The sequence below is a fragment of the Carassius gibelio genome, chromosome A23 (assembly GCF_023724105.1).
Source record: "Carassius gibelio isolate Cgi1373 ecotype wild population from Czech Republic chromosome A23, carGib1.2-hapl.c, whole genome shotgun sequence".
In the NCBI taxonomy this organism is placed as follows: Eukaryota; Metazoa; Chordata; class Actinopteri; order Cypriniformes; family Cyprinidae; genus Carassius; species Carassius gibelio.
Window position 1 is genome coordinate 2497925 of NC_068393.1, and position 19776 is coordinate 2517700.

Here is a 19776-nt window from a genome sequence, read left to right on the forward strand (position 1 = left end):
CGACGTCCAAGGGACCAAGGAAAAAAAGAGTGATTTTAAGTTTAGGGTTTATTCTAATTCTCACTTTGAATTTACATGCGTAATTTATCCTATTTACCCGTTCTCTCGCTAACACACACACACACATTATATGTGTGTATAGAAATCCTTTTTTTATTTACCATGCTTTTAATTTCCTATAATGTATTTTATTGGCTTAGAATGAGAAAAATTGTTCCACTCTTTCCAATTACATTGATTGAAGTGGCGGTTTGAATGTTGGTTTTAATGTATCAAACATGGAATCAAAACCAAGAAGGGTGAGAAAGCCAAACTGGACAGAGGAACAACTGTTAGCCCAGTTAGTGGATGAACACAAGGCCATTCTTAAAGGATAATTTGGGCCGGGTGTCACAGCAAGGGACAAGAAGCAGACATGGGAGCGTATAGCACAAACTATTAACGGTTCATTCCCCCTGCTTGTGCGCACCTATAAGCCTACTATATTCATAAATGCAGGTTTTTGAGCTTGAAAGGTGGGAATCTCCAGTGGAAACTAAATGAACTGCGACACAATAAGATGTTCTGAACGTGCTGTAATTGTTTGTGTGATCACTCTACTTACAGAAGGTTGTGAGAGACCCAAATCATCACTATTGCATTAGGGCCAGTTGCATTTTCCCAGTTGCCAAATATCGTAATTTAGTGATTACATTCATTTCTGGCGCTATGGCTTTTCTGCGCTGTGTCGGAAATGTTAGCACGTCTCTAATAAGATCAGTCACAAACATGATCCCTGCACGATCTAATCTATAGCGTCTTATTAACTCACTGTCATCCATTGTCTGCAACACATTATTTCTGCCTCTTCGTCTTTCTGCCATTTTCTCCTCTGCTAAAGAAACTCTTAAGCCTCTTAAAAGTCCTCGTCTGTGCTCTTAACAAGTTTGAGCTTAAGACCTCTTTTAAGGGTTAAGATGCTTTCTGAATTACTTTTTTCTTTAGTAGGATTTTTTCTTTATTTTTAAGAGTAAACGCCCACATTTCTTAGAATTTTCTTCGAATTTTGTCACTAGGAGCTACTTTTTGCATTAAGATTCTTTATGAATACGGGCCCAGGTGTTAGTCTTTGTCCCTCTCTCTCTCTCTGCCCTGTTAAACTTGCATGTGGTTTTCAGTTCTGTCAATGATAAAGTTTCACTCTATGATGGTTAAACTTTGCAATTAATCCGCGAATCACATTGGTCAAGGGCCGGGGAGCAGCTGGCCCGTACAGTTAATGAATAACGGATCAACTACGACAGCCTAAATCACACATCCTGCGATGTGACTATCGTGGATTCGTACATCGCGATATTGATGCTTAAACAACACATCGTGCAGCCCTAGTTCAGAACGACATGAGGGAGAGTAAATGATGACAGAATTATCATTTTTGGGTGAACTAAAATTCTAAAAGTGCACAACTGCACCACATCTGGTGATCTTCAGCCTACCTGCCTTTAATGTTGATACGCCACTAATTTGAGATACTATAATACTTCACATGATTTACTATGGACAAACTGTTTGCTTTTATGCTATTTGCTATTTTTATGCTATGTTTTGACCATACTAATGTGTCTTTTTTTATATTTTAGAATTGAGCGTCTATGGTGCGATGTTTGGTCAGCTGTCTCTGTTAAAGTACTATGAAGTATTGCATACAATGGAAGAAGAGAGAGTGCTTGATTTGTCAGATGAACTGCAGCTCTTTTGTGTGCACTATGCTATTCTTCCATGGCTGAAGTTTGATTTGAAGTGCTTCATGGGTAGCTGGAACAACCATCCCATCAGAACAGAGGGAAATCTTTCACCAGAACAGCTTTGGCTCATTGGAAAGTTGCAGACTCCAGTGGCTGAGCCAGATTTAGAGCTATACTTTAAGCATCTATGCAAAGTTAGGATTCAATATCCAAAAATTATAATTCTGTCTTAATTTCCTTCACCTTAAATGGTAAGTTCACCCAAGGAAAATTGTCATAATTTCCTCATGTTGTTCCAAACCGTAGGACCTTTGTTCATCCTTAGAACACAAATGAAGATATTTTTGGCCAAGAAAGGTAGTTAAAACAAAGTACTCAATGTGTTTCCAGTGGTTTAACCTCATTCTTATGAAGCCAAACTTTATTTACAAAATGTTATTCAAAGTATGTTCATGCAACATCTGCTTTGTGTCAACACAACACGCATGTGTATTGATGTTTAGCACACCTTAAAGAAAACGTTTATCAAATAAAGTCATAATTATGTTTTTTTGCACACATAAATTCATAAACTCTGGGCTCTGAAACTGATAGTGATGTAGGCTGTCAAATGAGGGACAGGAATCTCCTGGATTTCATAAAAAATATCTTTGAGTTGCAAACATGAACAAAAGTCTTGTGAGTTTGGAACAACATGAGGAAGGACAGAATGTTTAGATGGACTAACGGTACATGCACACTGGTGCAGAGCAGACTGAGCATTTTCAGTTCATTCCTTTAGAAGATGAGCTTCACATCCATGCTCAACTTCCACAGGAATGAACTGAAAATGCTTGCTCTGCTCACTCTATGCAAGAGTGCATGGAACGTAATGCTTTAAATCATCAAAACGCATTTCATGCAAAGAATTTCATTCTTCTGTGGGCAAGATATTTGGCACAATTTAACATGTCATTCATTCATACCCAGGTAAAAAGGAAATATATTTAAATTGTGCTTATTTTGATATACTTAATGTATTATAAGTGTTCTGTATTAATTATATATTTAAATGTTATTTTGAGATATCTTAAAGTATGCTAAATGTACTTTAATATGTATTTAAGTACAATTTTAAGGTAATAGTAATACATTTTATTATACTTAATTGTGTTAAAATGGATCTATTTTACAGGTACATTTAGTGTATTTTATTAGTATTTCTTTATATTGCATTTTTAAAACATTTTACATTTACTCTAGGAATACAGCTTAAGTATATTTTTAATTTCATAATAATGTGTTCCTGTAGTGTATTGAGTAGAATGTGAACTCAGGAATAAGCACTGCTTGCCACTCTAGATTAACTCAGGGTTATATTTTGGTTGGCCAGTCAATTGTTCATAAAGAGAAGAAAGAAACAAGTGTTCACAAAGTTGTTCATTCTGATACTGCACAGTAAAAAGAAAGGAAGACTTGCCGTCATTGTCTCGACTCTAATTTGTGTTAGACAAACACTACAGTTGGCGACGAGGATAAAAAAAAAAAAAAAAAAAAAAAAAAACTCAGTCTCACGGCGATGACCCTGCTGAAAAAAACAATAGAAACCATTACAGAAATTCTAATGGTTTCCATTACAAAACCATTACAAACCATCAGCAATTAACCATTAAAACCATTACCAAATGGTTTCCATTACGTAGTGTGTTTTGGGCATATTCCATTAGGATTTATTGGTTTGTATTGGTTTCCATTACAAGTTTGTATTGGTCACGATTTGCACATAATGGTTTCCATCACAGTTTTGTATTGGTTCTGATGGTTCCATTACAAGTTTGTATTGGTCTTTATTAAAACAAATGTAATGGTTTCTGTTGGTTTTGTAATGGTTCTGATGGTTCCATTAAAAGTTTGTATTGGTCTTTATTAAAACAAATTTAATGGTTTCTGTTGGTTTTGTAATGGTTCTGATGGTTCCATTACAAGTCTGTATTGGTCTTTATTAAAACAAATTTAATGGTTTCTGTTGGTTTTGTAATGGTTTTGATGGTTCCATTACAAGTTTGTATTGGTCTTTATTAAAACAAATTTAATGGTTTCTGTTGGTTTTGTAATGGTTCTGATGGTTCCATTACAAGTTTGTATTGGTCTTTATTAAAACAAATTTAATGGTTTCCGTTGGTTTTGTAATGGTTCTGATGGTTCCATTACAAGTTTGTATTGGTCTTTATTAAAACAAATTTAATGGTTTCTGTTGGTTTTGTAATGGTTCTGATGGTTCCATTACAAGTTTGTATTGGTCTTTATTAAAACAAATTTAATGGTTTCCGTTGGTTTTGTAATGGTTCTGATGGTTCCATTACAAGTTTGTATTGGTCTTTATTAAAACAAATTTAATGGTTTCTGTTGGTTTTGTAATGGTTTTGATGGTTCCATTACAAGTTTGTATTGGTCTTTATTAAAACAAATTTAATGGTTTCTGTTGGTTTTGTAATGGTTCCATTACAAGTTTGTATTGGTCTTTATTAAAACAAATTTAATGGTTTCTGTTGGTTTTGTAATGGTTCTGATGGTTCCATTACAAGTCTGTATTGGTCTTTATTAAAACAAATTTAATGGTTTCTGTTGGTTTTGTAATGGTTCTGATGGTTCCATTACAAGTTTGTATTGGTCTTTATTAAAACAAATTTAATGGTTTCTGTTGGTTTTGTAATGGTTCTGATGGTTCCATTACAAGTTTGTATTGGTCTTTATTAAAACAAATTTAATGGTTTCTGTTGGTTTTGTAATGGTTCCATTACAAGTTTGTATTGGTCTTTATTAAAACAAATTTAATGGTTTCCGTTGGTTTTGTAATGGTTCTGATGGTTCCATTGCAATTTGTACTGGTCTTTATTTGCATATATTTAATAGTTTTCGTTGCAGTTTTGGTTCTGATTTGAATGTTTAACTGATAGCTGGTAATTAGGCCATTAATTAATATAAGTAAATAATTTAAATTATTAATACAAACTGTACACAGGTTTTGTCAAGAATATAATGGTTTTATTTATTTAAACTTCATACCAACCTTTCAATAGCAAACAGTTCAGGTTGTTTTGCAAAGAATTAAGAATATGCACCTAAAATCAAAATTATTCACAGAATACTCAACATAGCTGGAATTAACACAAAACCTTGACATTACATTTTATTTTAATTATTGTTATTCATTAATGCATTATAGAAATGCAGGAACTATGAACTGTTTTTGTGGCTTGTAGCTGTCTCAGACCTGCAAAAAAAAAAAAAGAAAGAAAAAAGGGCAATTCATTAGGACAATGTACCACATTACCAGTATGTGAGATTATCCATACATATATTTATATGGCAGTCTCAAAAAAGTTATTGATTTTTCTTTCATGCCTAAAATCATTAGGATTTAAAAAAAAGAAAATGTTCCATGAATATATTTTGTAAATTCCCTACCATAAATGTATCAACTTAATTTTTTATTAATAAAATGCTTTGCTCTGGATTTGAAATATTTTTCACAATATTTAGATTTTTTAGCACCATCAGATTCCAGATTTTCAAATATTTGTATCTCAGACAAATATTGTCCTCCTAACAAACCATACATCAATGGAAAACTTATTTAGTATTATTATTGAAATAAAAATCTAAAAAATTAAATAAAAACAATTACCCTTGTAACTGGTTTTGTGGTCCAGTTTCACAAATAGGCTTGAATAATTACATTATCTACTTTTTATGGTACATAGTCTCTATTCACTTCGAGTCATATTAGATAAGAGGTTGTAGCACACTTACCACTGACAGTTTTATCTGGTTTATGTCACTGATCTCCTCAGCCAGGTATTTCCATACACTTAGGAGGCGTTTATTTCCTATAAGGTGTGGCCTTTTTTCTTCAGCTTCTGAGACAGACACTCTTGTTTTGAACACACACACACATACACACGCACACACACACACACACACACACACACACACACACACACACACACGCACACACATAAACAAAAATTGAAATTCAAGAACTGATGGACTAATCTCAGACTTTAAATCTGACCAATCTCAAGTGGAAATTAAGTAGCATATGTGACCTGTGCTGGCAAAGTTAGTCACAATGAGCAAAAATCAGTTGAGGTTTTTTTTCCTCATTAAAAAGTCCTTCAAAATGATGTATAACTGTATATATATATAAAAAAAAAATGACTGAGCTACACCCGTTTGAAGTTGAAAGAGTTGGCAAAGTCAACTCTTTTCTATTTTCTAAAGGTTCCAAACCAAAATCACTGAGCAACATTGCATCTTTTCCTGCAGTTCTTTTCTTAATAATAATTCACTTTTTTATTTTACATCCGAACAAAAGCATTCAAGTAAGAAAAACTAATAATCAAATGTAAAATCCCTTTATTCATTACAAATAAATGTATTATTAAAACTATAAAAGCAGTTCAATTAGTCATTCTGTGTATACAGGTGCTTGTCATATAATTAGAATATCATAATTTCAATTCAAAAAGTGAAACTTGTATATTATATTCATTCATTACACACAGACTGATATATTTATTTATATCTGACAACTAAGTCCCAAAATCATTATCTTAGAAAATTAGAGTATAACTTAAGACCAATACAAAGAAAGGATTTTTAGAAATCTTGGCCTGCTGAAAAGTATGAACATGAAAAGTATGAGTATGTACAGCACTCAATACTTAGTTAAGGCTCCTTTCCCCTGAATGACTGCAGCAATGCAGCGTGGCATGGAGTCGATCAGTCTGTGGCACTGCTCAGGTGTTATGAGAGCCCAGGTGTCTCTGATAGTGGCCTTCAGCTCTTCTGCATTCTTGGGTCTGATTTATCACTACTCAGCAGGAGTCCAGTCCTTTTTGAAGCGAGACACTTCTGGTTCTGTCTGTTGTTCAAGAGTGGCTTGACACAAGGAAAGCGAAGCTGAAACCCATGTCTTGCATACGTCTATGTGTAGTGGTTCTTGAAGCACTGACTCCAGCTGCAGTCCACTCTTTGTGAATCTCCCCCACATTTTTGAATGGGTTTTGTTTCACAATCCTCTCCAGGGTGCAGTTATCCCTATTGCTTCTACACTTATTTTCTACCACATCTTTTCCTTCCCTTCACCTCTCTATTAATGTGCTTGGACACAGAGCTCTGTGAACAGCCAGCCTCTTTTGCAATGACCTTTTGTGTCTTGCCCTCCTTGTGCAAAGTGTCAATGGTCGTCTTTTGGACAACGGTCAAGTCAGCAGTCTTCCCCATGATTGTGTAGCCTACAGAACGAGACTGAGAGACCATTTAAAGGCTTTGCAGATGTTTTGAGTTAATTAGCTGATTAGAGTGTGGCAACAGGTCTTCAATATTGAACCTTTTCACAATATTCAAATTTTCTGGGATACTGAATTTGGGATTTTCCTTAGTTGTCAGTTATAAACATCAAAATTAAAAGAAATAAAGATTTGGAATATATCAGTCTGTGTGTAATGAATGAATATAATATACAAGTTTCACTTTTTGAATGGAATTAGTGAAATCAACTTTTTGATGATATTTTAATTATATGACCAGCACCTGTATTTATCAGGATATATATATATATATATATATATATATATATATATATATAACTAATTTGAATGTCGGATTGAAATGAACACTGCTATTAGAGTAGTTAATTGTTAGCATAAGTGCGGCTAATAATAATAATTTAAAAAAAATAATAATTAGCATGTTTTTGTGTTTTGCTTTGGTACTGAAATTGGTACTGTGACAACACTAATAGTTAGGGATGCACCGAAATGAAATTCTTGGCCGAAGCCGAAGCCGAATAATAATGAAATGCTTGGCCGAAGGCCGAAGGCCGAATACCGAACGCGGTGTTTCGCATTTTTTCCATTTATTTTGCCAATCTGTCACCTTTTTCAGTCCTTCTGAGTTTGCAGGTATGGACATGAGATGCAGCACTAAACATTCTCTCACTGTTGGTGCTTGTGCATGGAGCAGACAAGTACCTGCAGAATAGTTGAAAATTTTATTGCAGTTTTCTGACAGTTGCTCATTTCAAAACGAACAATGTCTTCAAGATAATGAAATGGTTGAAACCCAGAGTAGGCCTACTATTTTACTACACTGAAAATAGTTCAGAATTTTCACAAAATACTTATAAAATATAGGTAGTAACACTTTATAATGTTTGTTAACATTATTGCATTAACTAACAATGAGCAATACATTTGTTATGGTATTTATTAATTCTTTTTTTCCATATGTTGCTGCAAGCTATTATTTTTCACAATTATTGCCACAGCCCATATAGAATAACAGACAGCAATTATTTTATCAGTTTTAACAATGAAGCTATGCGTCAGATTTCATCTTCATATAATATCCAATTTTGAATCCTTATCCAACCAGGGTTTACATTAGGATTGAGGGGACAGCATTCCCCCATTGTTGCTTTAATGCTTTGTCTCCCATTCTCACCGACATTGTCATAAACATCATAAAAAATTCTTTTAAATGATCATACACCTTCTTGCTACATGCTGCTGTCGCCTTTTTTTTTTTTTTTTTTTTTTTTTTGATGACGCGTCGCGCATGCGGCGGACGACTGTGCGCCACTGGTGGCTGGTGTTGCCAGATTGGGTGTTTTTCCGCTACATATTAAGACCCGTTTACGGTGTGTTTTAGCCGGGCTTTCGCCAGGAAGGCTCTATAGAAATCTGGCACCCTATTGAACGAAGTTAACCTGAGAGAGCGTGCCGTTCACAGACACCAGAATGAACGAGTTGACAGTAACGTTCATCAGGCAGTAATTACAGCACGTTCAGTTCACGTTCGCCCAAAATATGAACGAGTTCATGAACTATCGTTCAATGAACGCGTTCAGGCACAACACTGGCCATCTAACTGTTGAGCAGTCGACCTTGTCCTCTGTCTTGCAAATGGGTTATTCTCTTGGAGGATCTCATCGAACATGTCAGACAGCGAGACTGTGCGCGGCTCATCTGTAGTACGAGCCAGTTTACTCTCTGAGCTGTTTTCATCTCCTGCGCTGTGCATCACCTGACAGTCTCCATCACCTAGCGGCTTTCCCAAATCCAGAACAATGTCTGCAAACGGCCATTTTTGCATCTTTATCTGACACTTTTTAAAGTGTTTCCACACTGCTGACATGTTTGCTGCATAAAGCGCGCGCCTATCACTCTACGCGGGTTATTTGATTGCGTCATTAAAAACGTCATTGTTCGGCAAAATTTATTCGGCCTTTTTACTTATTCGTTTGCCGAACATTCGGTGCATCCCTACTAATAGTTAGACCTCGATTAATGTGTTCAGGTGCACTGCAGGTTGGAGCAAAACTCTGCATGTAAGTGGACCTTAAGAGACAATGTTGAGATCTCCTGCAATATGTTCTGAGCATGCACTATAAAGAGACAGAATGACTTACAACACTGGTGTCCAGTTCTGGGCTGGAGGACCACCGTTCTGCAGAGTTTCTGCTGATCCTTGATCAGCTGCTCAGGTCTGCTTAACTGGGGTTGGAGCTAAACTCTGAAACAAGAGAAGACAACCAATATTATGAAGTAAAAAAAAAAAATGATTCAGAAATATGCACAACGTTTGAAAATGCACAAAGATGAGAAGAAAGCTATGTGTTTAATGAGAACTTTCCACTGAAAAATAAGAAGCAATATTAAGTCACAGATGCATTTTTATTAATTCTTATTAATATTGTTTAAATATGTTACAGTAACCTTGTGCTTTATCAATGATTTTCAGTCTCTGAAATAGAAAAGATCTATCAGTGCTGAATGGCATCATACATACATCATATGTAATGATATTTAACAAGAGTTCTAACACTGTGTCGTCACTGGACAGCACAACAAAATACAACAGAACCTTTTATAATCAGTGATGCTCTCTACACTGGATGCGGCACGAAACAACAAATCACAGACGGTGATCTGATGCCTTTTCCTATTTATGATGTACTGACACAAAGTTTAAATGATTTTTAACAGTCACTTTGGTGTGAGAGTGTGTAGCTTGGAGATAGAGATCTTTTTATGTTTCTGAAATAAGTCTCATGTACACTAAGAAAACTGCATTTATTTGATCATAAATAAAAATGGTAATGTTGTGAAATATTAGTACAATTTCAAATAACTGCTTTATATGTAAATATTTTGTACAATTTTATTCTTGTTTTCACAAAGCATGATTTCTGAAGGATTGTGTGACACTGGAGACTGATGCTGAAAATTCAGCTTTGATCACTTATTAAAACAAACTTAAATAGAAAATAGTTATTAAAAAAATGTTAATTTCACAATTTAACTGTATTTTAATCAAATAAATGCAGCAGTGGTGAGCATAAAATATGTCTTTGAAATACATGACAAATCTGACCCTTACATTTTTGAATGGTGTATGTTTGACGAATTGCTTACCATTCATGGTTCATAATGTCTAAAAATGTTCTTCGACAGGAGATATGACTCTAGAGCACAGCCATCAGCATGGAAGAACCTAGGAACATAAGCACTGTCACAGAGACAACAATATTTATTATACAATGCCAGGTATAAGGCATATACTATAGCATAGGTGAAATGCAGAAAAGAAAAATAATAATTCACAGAATATATAATTTATATAATCATTTACAATAAATATATATATATTTTAGTTTTACTTATTTAGTAATGCTCCTACAGCGTGGACATCAAAATGTGTATGTTTTCATCCTCTCTGTCAGCAGCCCCCTTCAGAAATGTTAAAATCAGGAACTTCTCCTGCGTCATAGAGGTTTTTTTTTGCCACTTCTGAAATCACAGAACAAGTTTGTATTTATGTGTTTACCATGAAAGATCAAAACCTGAAGGTTTCAGTCCATTTTCACGCTCTATGTAAGTGATGTAACGTTATCCGGTTACGTTAGTGCACATTTTAGGATTAAACAGTGGATACTTTTAGGGTTAAATTAATTCGGTTAAGTTACTTCCATTCATCCATTGATATATATGGAGAGAGAGAGAGAGAGAGAGAGAGAGAGAGAGAGAGAGAGAGCGAGCTCATCTACACACAAGATGACATTAAAAGCCCAAGCTTAATAAACAAGAGCTAATGTCTATCGTTACCTCTTGTATTTAGCCTTACCTTTGAGATGCTAACGGACTTTTTCTGACGACGCTAAACCATTTCTATAAAGTAAATATTAAACGAAAGCGTATAATTTACATGAAATAAAGTGTCAGGAACACTTTAATGTACTATTTGTGTAATTTAATAGACTAAACTTACCTAAAAAAAAAGTGAAACCACATTGAGTGTCAGCGATGAGCTGCTTGACGGTTGGGCTGCCGCCTCGTTTCCATGGTGACGTCCTCCGCTCCAGTTCTGCGCGCGCGCACATTACAGCACGTGTCAAGTCACGCAGAATTTCACTGTTATTTCACATCTATTTTTGGGCTAAATTTGGACCAAATCCGACAGACAAAACAAAGACCAACTTTTCAAGTCAATTTTGAAGGCCATGAGGAGTCGAGTTGATTTAAAAAAAAAAAAAAAAAAAAATTAAATGAATTAAAAATAACCTTTCCAAATGACGTATGGTGGCAATCCAAGACAATACATACCACCAATAGAAAAAAGCAATTTACCAATAGAGACCCACAGGGACCATTACTGTGACCATTACAACCAACATAATTCCCATTATAACCATTAAAACCATTACAAATTTTGTAATAGTTTCTATTGTTTGTGTGTTCATTTTTTTTCAGCAGTAGCCTACCCACTAAGACCATTACAGTTTTCCAAAGAAACCACTAAATTTATTGGAGTCATAATGGTTTCTACTGGTGTCCAGTAGATACCACTAGAAGTTTCTAAAGGTGTTCTATTGGTCCTTAATGGTATCCAATAGACAATACACGCCACCAATAGAAGAAAGCAAATTACCAATAGAGACCCACAGAGACCATTACAGTGTCCATTAAAACCATTAGAATTCCAATAAGAACCATTAAAACCATTACAAATTCTGTAATGGTTTCTATTGTTTTTTTCAGCAGGGGAGGGATAGATTCAGCGCAAAATAGTAAGTAAATGAAGAAAGATGGCAGGATATATCGGAAAGATTGATCCATTTGAAAGTGCCACGGATGATTGGACTTTGTACTGTGAACGAATCGAGCAGTATTTCAAAGCTAATGACATTGATGATGAAAAACGGGTGTCAGTGCTGTTGAGTGCGATAGGAGGGAAAGCTTATGCTTTGCTGAGAAGCCTCACTGCTCCCAATAAGCCTGCTGATCTTAGTTTCGACAACATTGTGAAGACATTGCAAGAGCATCTAGCGCCAAAACCGCTGCTCATTGCAGAACGGTTCAGATTTCATAAACGGAATCAGAATGACGGAGAGTCAATCGCTGTTTATGTAGCTGAATTAAAGAAATTGTCAGAACACTGTCAGTTTGGGGATGGATTAAATGACGCGCTGAGAGATCGTCTAGTCTGTGGCATTTCACAGGAGAGTATACAGAAGAGATTGCTCACGGAGGCAGATCTAACATTTAAACATGCAGTTGAAATTGCTGTCGCCATGGAAACGGCTGCCAGAGACGCCGTAGAGCTGAGATCAGGAGTAAAAATGTCTGTAAACAAGGTGACCACTGCAGTTAAACCTAAAAGAATAATGCAAAAAGTTGAACTGTGTTACTGTTGTGACAGGGGTGGACACAAAGCAAATCAGTGCAGATTTAAAACTGAAATTTGCAGAAAATGCAACAAAGTTGGACACATACAAAGAGCATGTCGGTCGGATGTACCATATATTGAGAAAGAGAGACAGTACAAGGTTCAGCAAAAGAAAAGTAGGAATGTCCATATTGTCGCCCAAAACTCAGATGAAGAAAGTGACACAGGGTTGGCCAATTTAGAAATCTACAGTCTGAAAAGTGACTTAAAACAAGCAATCTGGCTTACACCTCAAGTGAATGGACAGAAAATCAGGATGGAACTGGATACAGGCTCCGCTGTATCAGTAATGTCACAGTACGAGTTTGAAAAATATTTCAAAACGACTAAATTAAAGCCATCGCCTGTTAATCTGAAAACATATACTGGTGAGCCCATAATCCCTCTAGGGGTGATGCCCGTGACTGTGAAGTACAATGATCAACAGAGTGAATTAGATCTGTACATAGTACGTACAGAGGGACCAGCACTTTGGGGACGTGACTGGTTGAGGAAATTGCAGCTGGACTGGAAATCCATAAAAAGTCTGCAAATCACAGTTCCTACATCGACGTGCACTCAATTGAAACTGGAAAAAGTGCTGGATGGGGCTGTAGCTGTGTTTCAGTCTGGAATAGGAACTCTGAAGCATATAAAAGGAAAGATAACCCTGAATGAGAATGCAGTTCCCAAGTTTCACAAGGCACGGCCTGTTCCCTATGCTATTCGCCAGAAAGTGGAAAATGAGCTGGATCGGTTGGAAGCTGAAGGAATACTTTCAAAGGTTGACTGGAGTCCCTGGGCAACTCCAGTTGTTCCTGTTGCCAAGAAAGATGGAACTGTTAGACTTTGCGGGGATTTTAAGGTCTCAATCAACCCTGAACTGCAGGTAGAACAATATCCACTACCAAGAATAGAGGATATTTTTGCTACACTTGCAGGTGGACAGCTCTTCAGTAAAATAGACTTGGCGGAAGCATATTTACAGATGGAAATGGAGGAGGACTCAAAAGTGTTCTTGACTATAAATACTCTCAAGGGCTTGTATCGCTATAACAGGCTTGTTTTTGGCGTCGCCTCAGCACCGGCTTTGTGGCAAAGAGCTATGGATCAGGTACTTCAGGGTTGTCCTGGTACCCAATGCTACCTCGATGACATCATTGTCACAGGTGATAGTGAAAGTAGTCACTTGGAGAATTTAGCTCGGGTTTTAAAGAAATTGGAAGAGTATGGACTGCATGCAAGACGGGACAAGTGTGAATTTTTCAAGAAAACCATCACGTATTGTGGACACAAAATTGATGTGAATGGTCTGCACAAGTGTCAAGACAAGCTAAGAGCTGTTGCAGAGGCTCCAGAACCGCAAGATGTCTCACAATTGAGGTCTTTCCTTGGATTTGTCAATTACTACAACAGGTTTTTGCCAAATCTGGCGACTGTTCTCCATCCTCTAAATGCCCTGTTGCAAACAGGAAAGAAATGGATGTGGACAAAGCAATGTAGGCAAGCTTTTCAGGAAGCAAAGAAACTAGTGATGTCAGATACAGTTCTGACTCACTATGACCCAGGCAAGCCACTAAAGTTGGCATGCGACGCCTCACCATACGGCATTGGGGCGGTGCTATCGCATGTGATGGGTGATGGAACGGAGCGCCCCATAGCTTTCGCATCACGCTCCCTCAGTGCGGCAGAGAAGAACTATGCGCAGATTGATAGGGAAGCTTTGAGCCTGGTATGGGGTGTAAAACGATTCAATCAATATCTGTATGGAAACAACTTTACCTTGGTTACAGACCATCAGCCGTTGGTTTCCATCTTCAGTCCTCAGAAAGGGGTTCCACTGACAGCAGCAGCACGGATGCAAAGGTGGGCATTGTTTCTTGGAGGACATAGATACCAGATTGAATTCAAAAGAACACACAGACACGCTAATGCTGATGGACTATCACGTCTACCATTGGATGGGTGTGATTCAAAGACAGAGAACATAAGCACACCTTTGGACGTTTTTACAATTGCTCAGCTTGAGAGTTCTCCTGTTACTGACGAAATGATTCGGAGAGAAACCAGGAGAGATCCTGGATTGTCTCAGGTATATTCAGCTGTACAGTCTGGCTGGAATGCAGAGCAGAAAATTCGTTTCACACACTTTTATCAGCGCCGTGATGAACTGACTTTGGATGGTGGTTGCATCATGTGGGGATTAAGAGTTGTTGTACCTCCTAAGTTGCGAACTCAAGTGTTGGAGGAGCTGCATGTTGGGCATCTAGGAGTGGTAAAGATGAAGTCACTTGCTAGGAGTTTCGTATGGTGGCCTGGAATAGACCAGCAGATCGAGCAGCTCGCTATGCATTGTACAGGATGTCAACATGTGCAAAAGATGCCGAAGACTGCACCACTACATCCTTGGGAGTGGCCTGCATTACCATGGCAAAGGATTCATGTTGACTTTGCGGGTCCTTTCATGGGCACCACATTCTTGGTTGTGGTCGATGCATGTTCAAAGTGGCCAGAAGTGTTCAGTATGACCTCCACAACCTCTGGTCAAACTGTGACTGTTCTGAGAGAGCTTTTTGCAAGGACTGGTGTACCAGAACAGCTGGTGAGTGACAATGGTCCCCAGTTTATATCTGAAGAGTTCCAGATCTTCTGAAAGAACAATGGAATCAAACATGTGACCTCAGCGCCCTACCACCCAGCTACAAATGGCTTAGCTGAGAGATTAGTGCAGAGCTTGAAGAATGCACTACGGGCCATGACATGTGAAAAGATCACACTGAACCAGAAGCTACACAATTTCTTGTTTGCATATCGAAATGCAACTCATGCCACCACAAATCGAACACCTGCCATGTTGTTCCTTGGTAGACCCTTACGTTCAAGGCTGGATTTGTTGAAACCTAATCTGAGGAGGACCATACATGACAGACAGATAAAGCAATCACAAGGAGGGGAAAAAACAAGAGAGTTGGAAATTGGAGAGTGTGTGCTTGCTAGGAACTACAGAGGAGATCACAAATGGACACCTGCAAAGGTCAAAGAAAGAACAGGACCACTCTCATATACAGTTGAGATTGCACCAGACACTATCTGGAGATGACACATTGATCAGTTGAGAAGATCCAATGTTTCTCTGGAAAGTGTTCCTTCGAGTGTTCCATTCACCACTACTGATACTGTTTCCAGTGGAAGTGATACAACAGCACTTCAAGATGGCACTGTATCTTCCAGTGACGTGCCACAAGCACTAACTCCAACTTGTGAAGAGAAACGTTACCCTACCCGTGTCCGGAAACCACCAAACCGTCTGGATTTATAATAAGGAACCTGGAGTGGACATTATAGTCATACAGTAGTATAAGTTTGTTCCTTTTGAAAAAAAAAAAAGTTTTTGTTAAAAGAGAACTATTGTTTGTTAAGATTTTCTTATCTAGGGGGGGAGGAAGTGTAGTGTATTGAGTAGAATGTGAACTCAGGAATAAGCACTGCTTGCCACTCTAGATTAACTCAGGGTTATATTTTGGTTGGCCAGTCAATTGTTCATAAAGAGAAGAAAGAAACAAGTGTTCACAAAGTTGTTCATTCTGATACTGCACAGTAAAAAGAAAGGAAGACTTGCCGTCATTGTCTCGACTCTAATTTGTGTTAGACAAACACTACAGTTCCCAGTATATTTTAAATATGATATCAGCTTATTAATAATGTATTAGTAGACCCACATAAGACCCACTATTAGTACATTCAAAATATATTTTTTGCAAAACCATTCATTATGAAATTAATTTATTTTAATATATTAAAAGTACAGTTAAAAATATATATTTGTATAAAACACAAATACTCTTTGAAAGATAGTAAACTTTAATGAACTACATTAGTACAACCACATATGAAAACAACATAAAATACATCTGTAATGAACAGAACCAAAAAAAAACTTACTTAAGACAAACAAAGTGATGTACAATTGCTGCAAAATGTCCTTTATCTTTTTAAAGTGAATTTAAGTTATTGTTGCACTTTCTTCTGATCAAGGCTCGCACCTCAGACACTGTCGTGGTCGGAAACTCTTTGATCACATCTATGAAAAGGGTAAAAGTTTATTATTATTATTTTAAATATTAAAGCAAAATTAACATCTGTTAACATGTAACTGCTCCCTTTCGAAAGGGAACTGCACCGTGTATAGGCGTCCCTTTCATACTTATGGGTCGCACTGACAGTGTTTTCCGTTGTCGCCAAATTCAATTGCCGTGATTTTATAGCTTTTCCCTCATTCCCTGTTCCCAGTCGTAACCTAGACAATCTTTTTTAATATGGCATGTAATGTTTAGTTCATATATTTTAAAAGTAGACATTCAATATAAAATGTTAATATAATGCAAATAAGGAGTTCAAATAGAACAAACATTAAGTCCGGCTGAACAACAGTTAAGTCTACATGTTATGTTACTGTATCATAGGGAATAAAGAGGCAATTTAACTGATTAACTGAAACAGTATAGCCATTCAACAAGTATAATAATTATGATGCATAACAAATGCCAATATTTAATATTAGCATTAATATTTGTTTTTGTCAGTCCACTTTTGATTACAAGAGCAAATAAAATTGATGATGTACAGAAACACATACAGATGAGGGCTTGCACCTTGTGAGGTTCCAACTGGTCTTTTGATTGAGTCCCGGGTTTACCAGTAAGTGTGCATCTGGCTAAAATCTATCTTCCAAAAAGTACAGTGGCCAAATCTTGAGTAAAAAGAGAAGCTCGTAACTTGTTCAGTCTGTCATAGACTCTTTTAGGGACTTTCACATCAGAATCACCAAGGGAAATCTAAAAAATAAACAAACAAAACATCAATATATTCCTTTATAATTCAAATAAAAAGCTATTAATCTTTTACTTGATTCAGATCACTTACTGAAGTGTTCATGCACAAAAAGACAGATAAAACGATACAAAAACCACTTTTCTATATCATAAAGAATTTTACCATTTCTGAGGTTTCAGGAAGACACATCTCTGTTGAATTTGGGCTTGAGCTGACTGAGCCTCTTTTCATGGACTCTAGGACCTCTCTGAGAGATGCTACTATCCCTGGAAGCTCTACAAGACAAAATTAAGTTGCATGTTATACAAAGTAAGGGCAGAACAAACACTAGTTTAGGTTCTTCATGTGTACTTGGTCTCTTTTTTAAATGCTGACATATATTTTGTAATGAAGCATTACTGTAACTTCCATGTTATTATTAGAGAAATTATTCAATATTAATAAAGACAGAAAATTCTATTGAAAATTACAAGTTGGTGGCAGCTGGTACACTTGATGATACGACTTGATTAAATGTAAAAAAGCTGAATATATAAATGTATAACAGTCATGTTTATAAAAGCTTCATAAGCTTCATCTATTTTTTTCTTCTTCTGGTTTTCAGTCTGTCTTAAAGCAATACTTGGCCATAGCTGTTAATAAAATCACCGTGATGACTTTTACTCTCCATGCTTCCTTTAACTGATTGAACACAGACACCTACCTGAGGCCTCATATTAGCTTCAGCTAAAAATATTGTGTAGTTTTTTTAAGTATTTTATTATCTAAAATTGAAAGCTTTAAAAAGAGATGCTGAACTTTCCTAATTTCTTCTAAACAAGTCAATGTTTTTCCACAGTAATTCATACTATAAAATTAGTTTGTCCGTTGTGACAAGTTGCAGATTGTTTAAAAAAACAAACCTGTTCACCCGAAGGAAAACTCAATGAAGTGCTAGAAGACATCCTGTCATAGCTTTTTAGTACATAATGGCTACCGTAGTTGCAACACGCACTATTTGTTTGAAGGCATAATACAGTTTCGCCGCTAGATGGGAGAAATTCCTATAGAATGTCCCTTTATGTCAATTTTGCTAATGACTTCCATATTGTAAGCATTGGCAAGTGTCTATTCTATAGAAAATAAATCTTTTTTATTTTATTTTTACATACAGTCAACAACAATGAACAACAATGAACAACAATGGAAGTCGTGGACTAATGGTTAGAGGGTTGGACTCCCAATCGAAGGGTTGTGAGTTCTAGTCTCGGGCCGGATGGAATTGTGGGTGGAGGGAGTGCTACAGTTCTCTCTCCACCTTCAATACCACGACTTAGATGCTCTTGAGCAAGGCATCGAACCCCCAACTGCTCCCCGCAGCATAAATGATGAACACTGCTCCGAGTGCGTGCGTGTGTGCGTGCATGCACACACACACACACACTTCGGATGGGTTAAATGCAGAGCATGAATTCTGAGATTGGGTCACCATACTTGGCTGAATGTCACGTCACTTTCACAATTCAAGTTGTATATATATATATATATATACACACAACTGGAATAGGGGTGTAATGATATGCATATTTGTATTGAATGGTTCGTTGGACCATTTTTCCTGCCGACCAACATTTTGTTATATTAAATATAGGCGCGTCGCAAACGCATGCATAATGTGATGCTGACGCGACCACAACATTGCCCAACAGTAATGTAAGCGGAATGAAACTAATCTACTCTATTGTTCAATTCAATTCAATTAAAGTTTATTCGTATAGCGCTTTTTACAATACAAATCGTTACAAAGCAACTTTACAGAAAATTATGTTTCTACAATATTTAGTAGTAGCTTAGGGTGGTGACTGTCATTTTGTGTGCATTTGACAGGATTTTTAGAAAGAAAAAAAATAATTTATACAAGACGTAGTCAGCCAGACGATGAACATTAATAATATTATTAATTAATAATTATTATATGATGCGGTCACACATGTGGCAATAATTGTTAGTTCTGTTGTTGATTCAGGATTAGCATCATCTGGGGTCCTCTGAGGGTCAGCATCATCTCTTCTCAGGTGTTCTGGATCCAGACTGGAGCTTGTGTAAATCCTAGTTACCACGGGATGAAGATCCCAGCAGAAACAGAGAAACACATAGAGACATCATTAGCATAGCTGCTGATCCAACAAAGTAAAATTAGTTTAACCCAAGCTAATGAATAAAAATGCACATTTGATCAGATGCAACTGCACTCACAATTTAAGAGATACATTATTCGAATGCTTGGCGAAAGAGAAGCATTTTTAATCTAGATTTAAACAGAGAGAGTGTGTCTGAACCCCACACATTATCAGGAAGGCTATTCCAGAGTTTGGGAGCCAAATGTGAGAAAGCTCTACCTCCTTTAGTGGACTTTGCTATCCTAGGAACTACCAAAAGTCCAGTGTTTTGTGACCTTAGGGTGCGTGATGGGTTGTAGCGTGGTAGA

At 36.8% G+C, this 19776-nt stretch overlaps 1 protein-coding gene and 1 long non-coding RNA gene across 2 annotated transcripts; one reads left to right on the top strand and one right to left on the bottom strand.

Annotated features, from left to right (window-relative positions):
- Positions 1–4749: 4749 nt before the first annotated feature.
- On the bottom strand, positions 4750–9305 carry LOC127944589 (uncharacterized). The gene is made up of 3 exons (XR_008150389.1): positions 9181–9305; positions 5517–5637; positions 4750–4977 (listed from the first exon to the last, which is right to left on the bottom strand). It is a non-coding gene; the product is annotated as an uncharacterized LOC127944589 (long non-coding RNA).
- A 3168-nt stretch (positions 9306–12473) lies between these two features.
- LOC127944586 (uncharacterized protein K02A2.6) lies at positions 12474–16142 on the top strand. The gene has a single exon (XM_052540632.1). It carries the CDS (start codon positions 12754–12756, stop codon positions 15127–15129), a length of 2376 nt encoding a protein of 791 aa, XP_052396592.1. The 5' UTR covers positions 12474–12753; the 3' UTR covers positions 15130–16142.
- The last annotated feature ends 3634 nt before the right edge of the window (positions 16143–19776 follow it).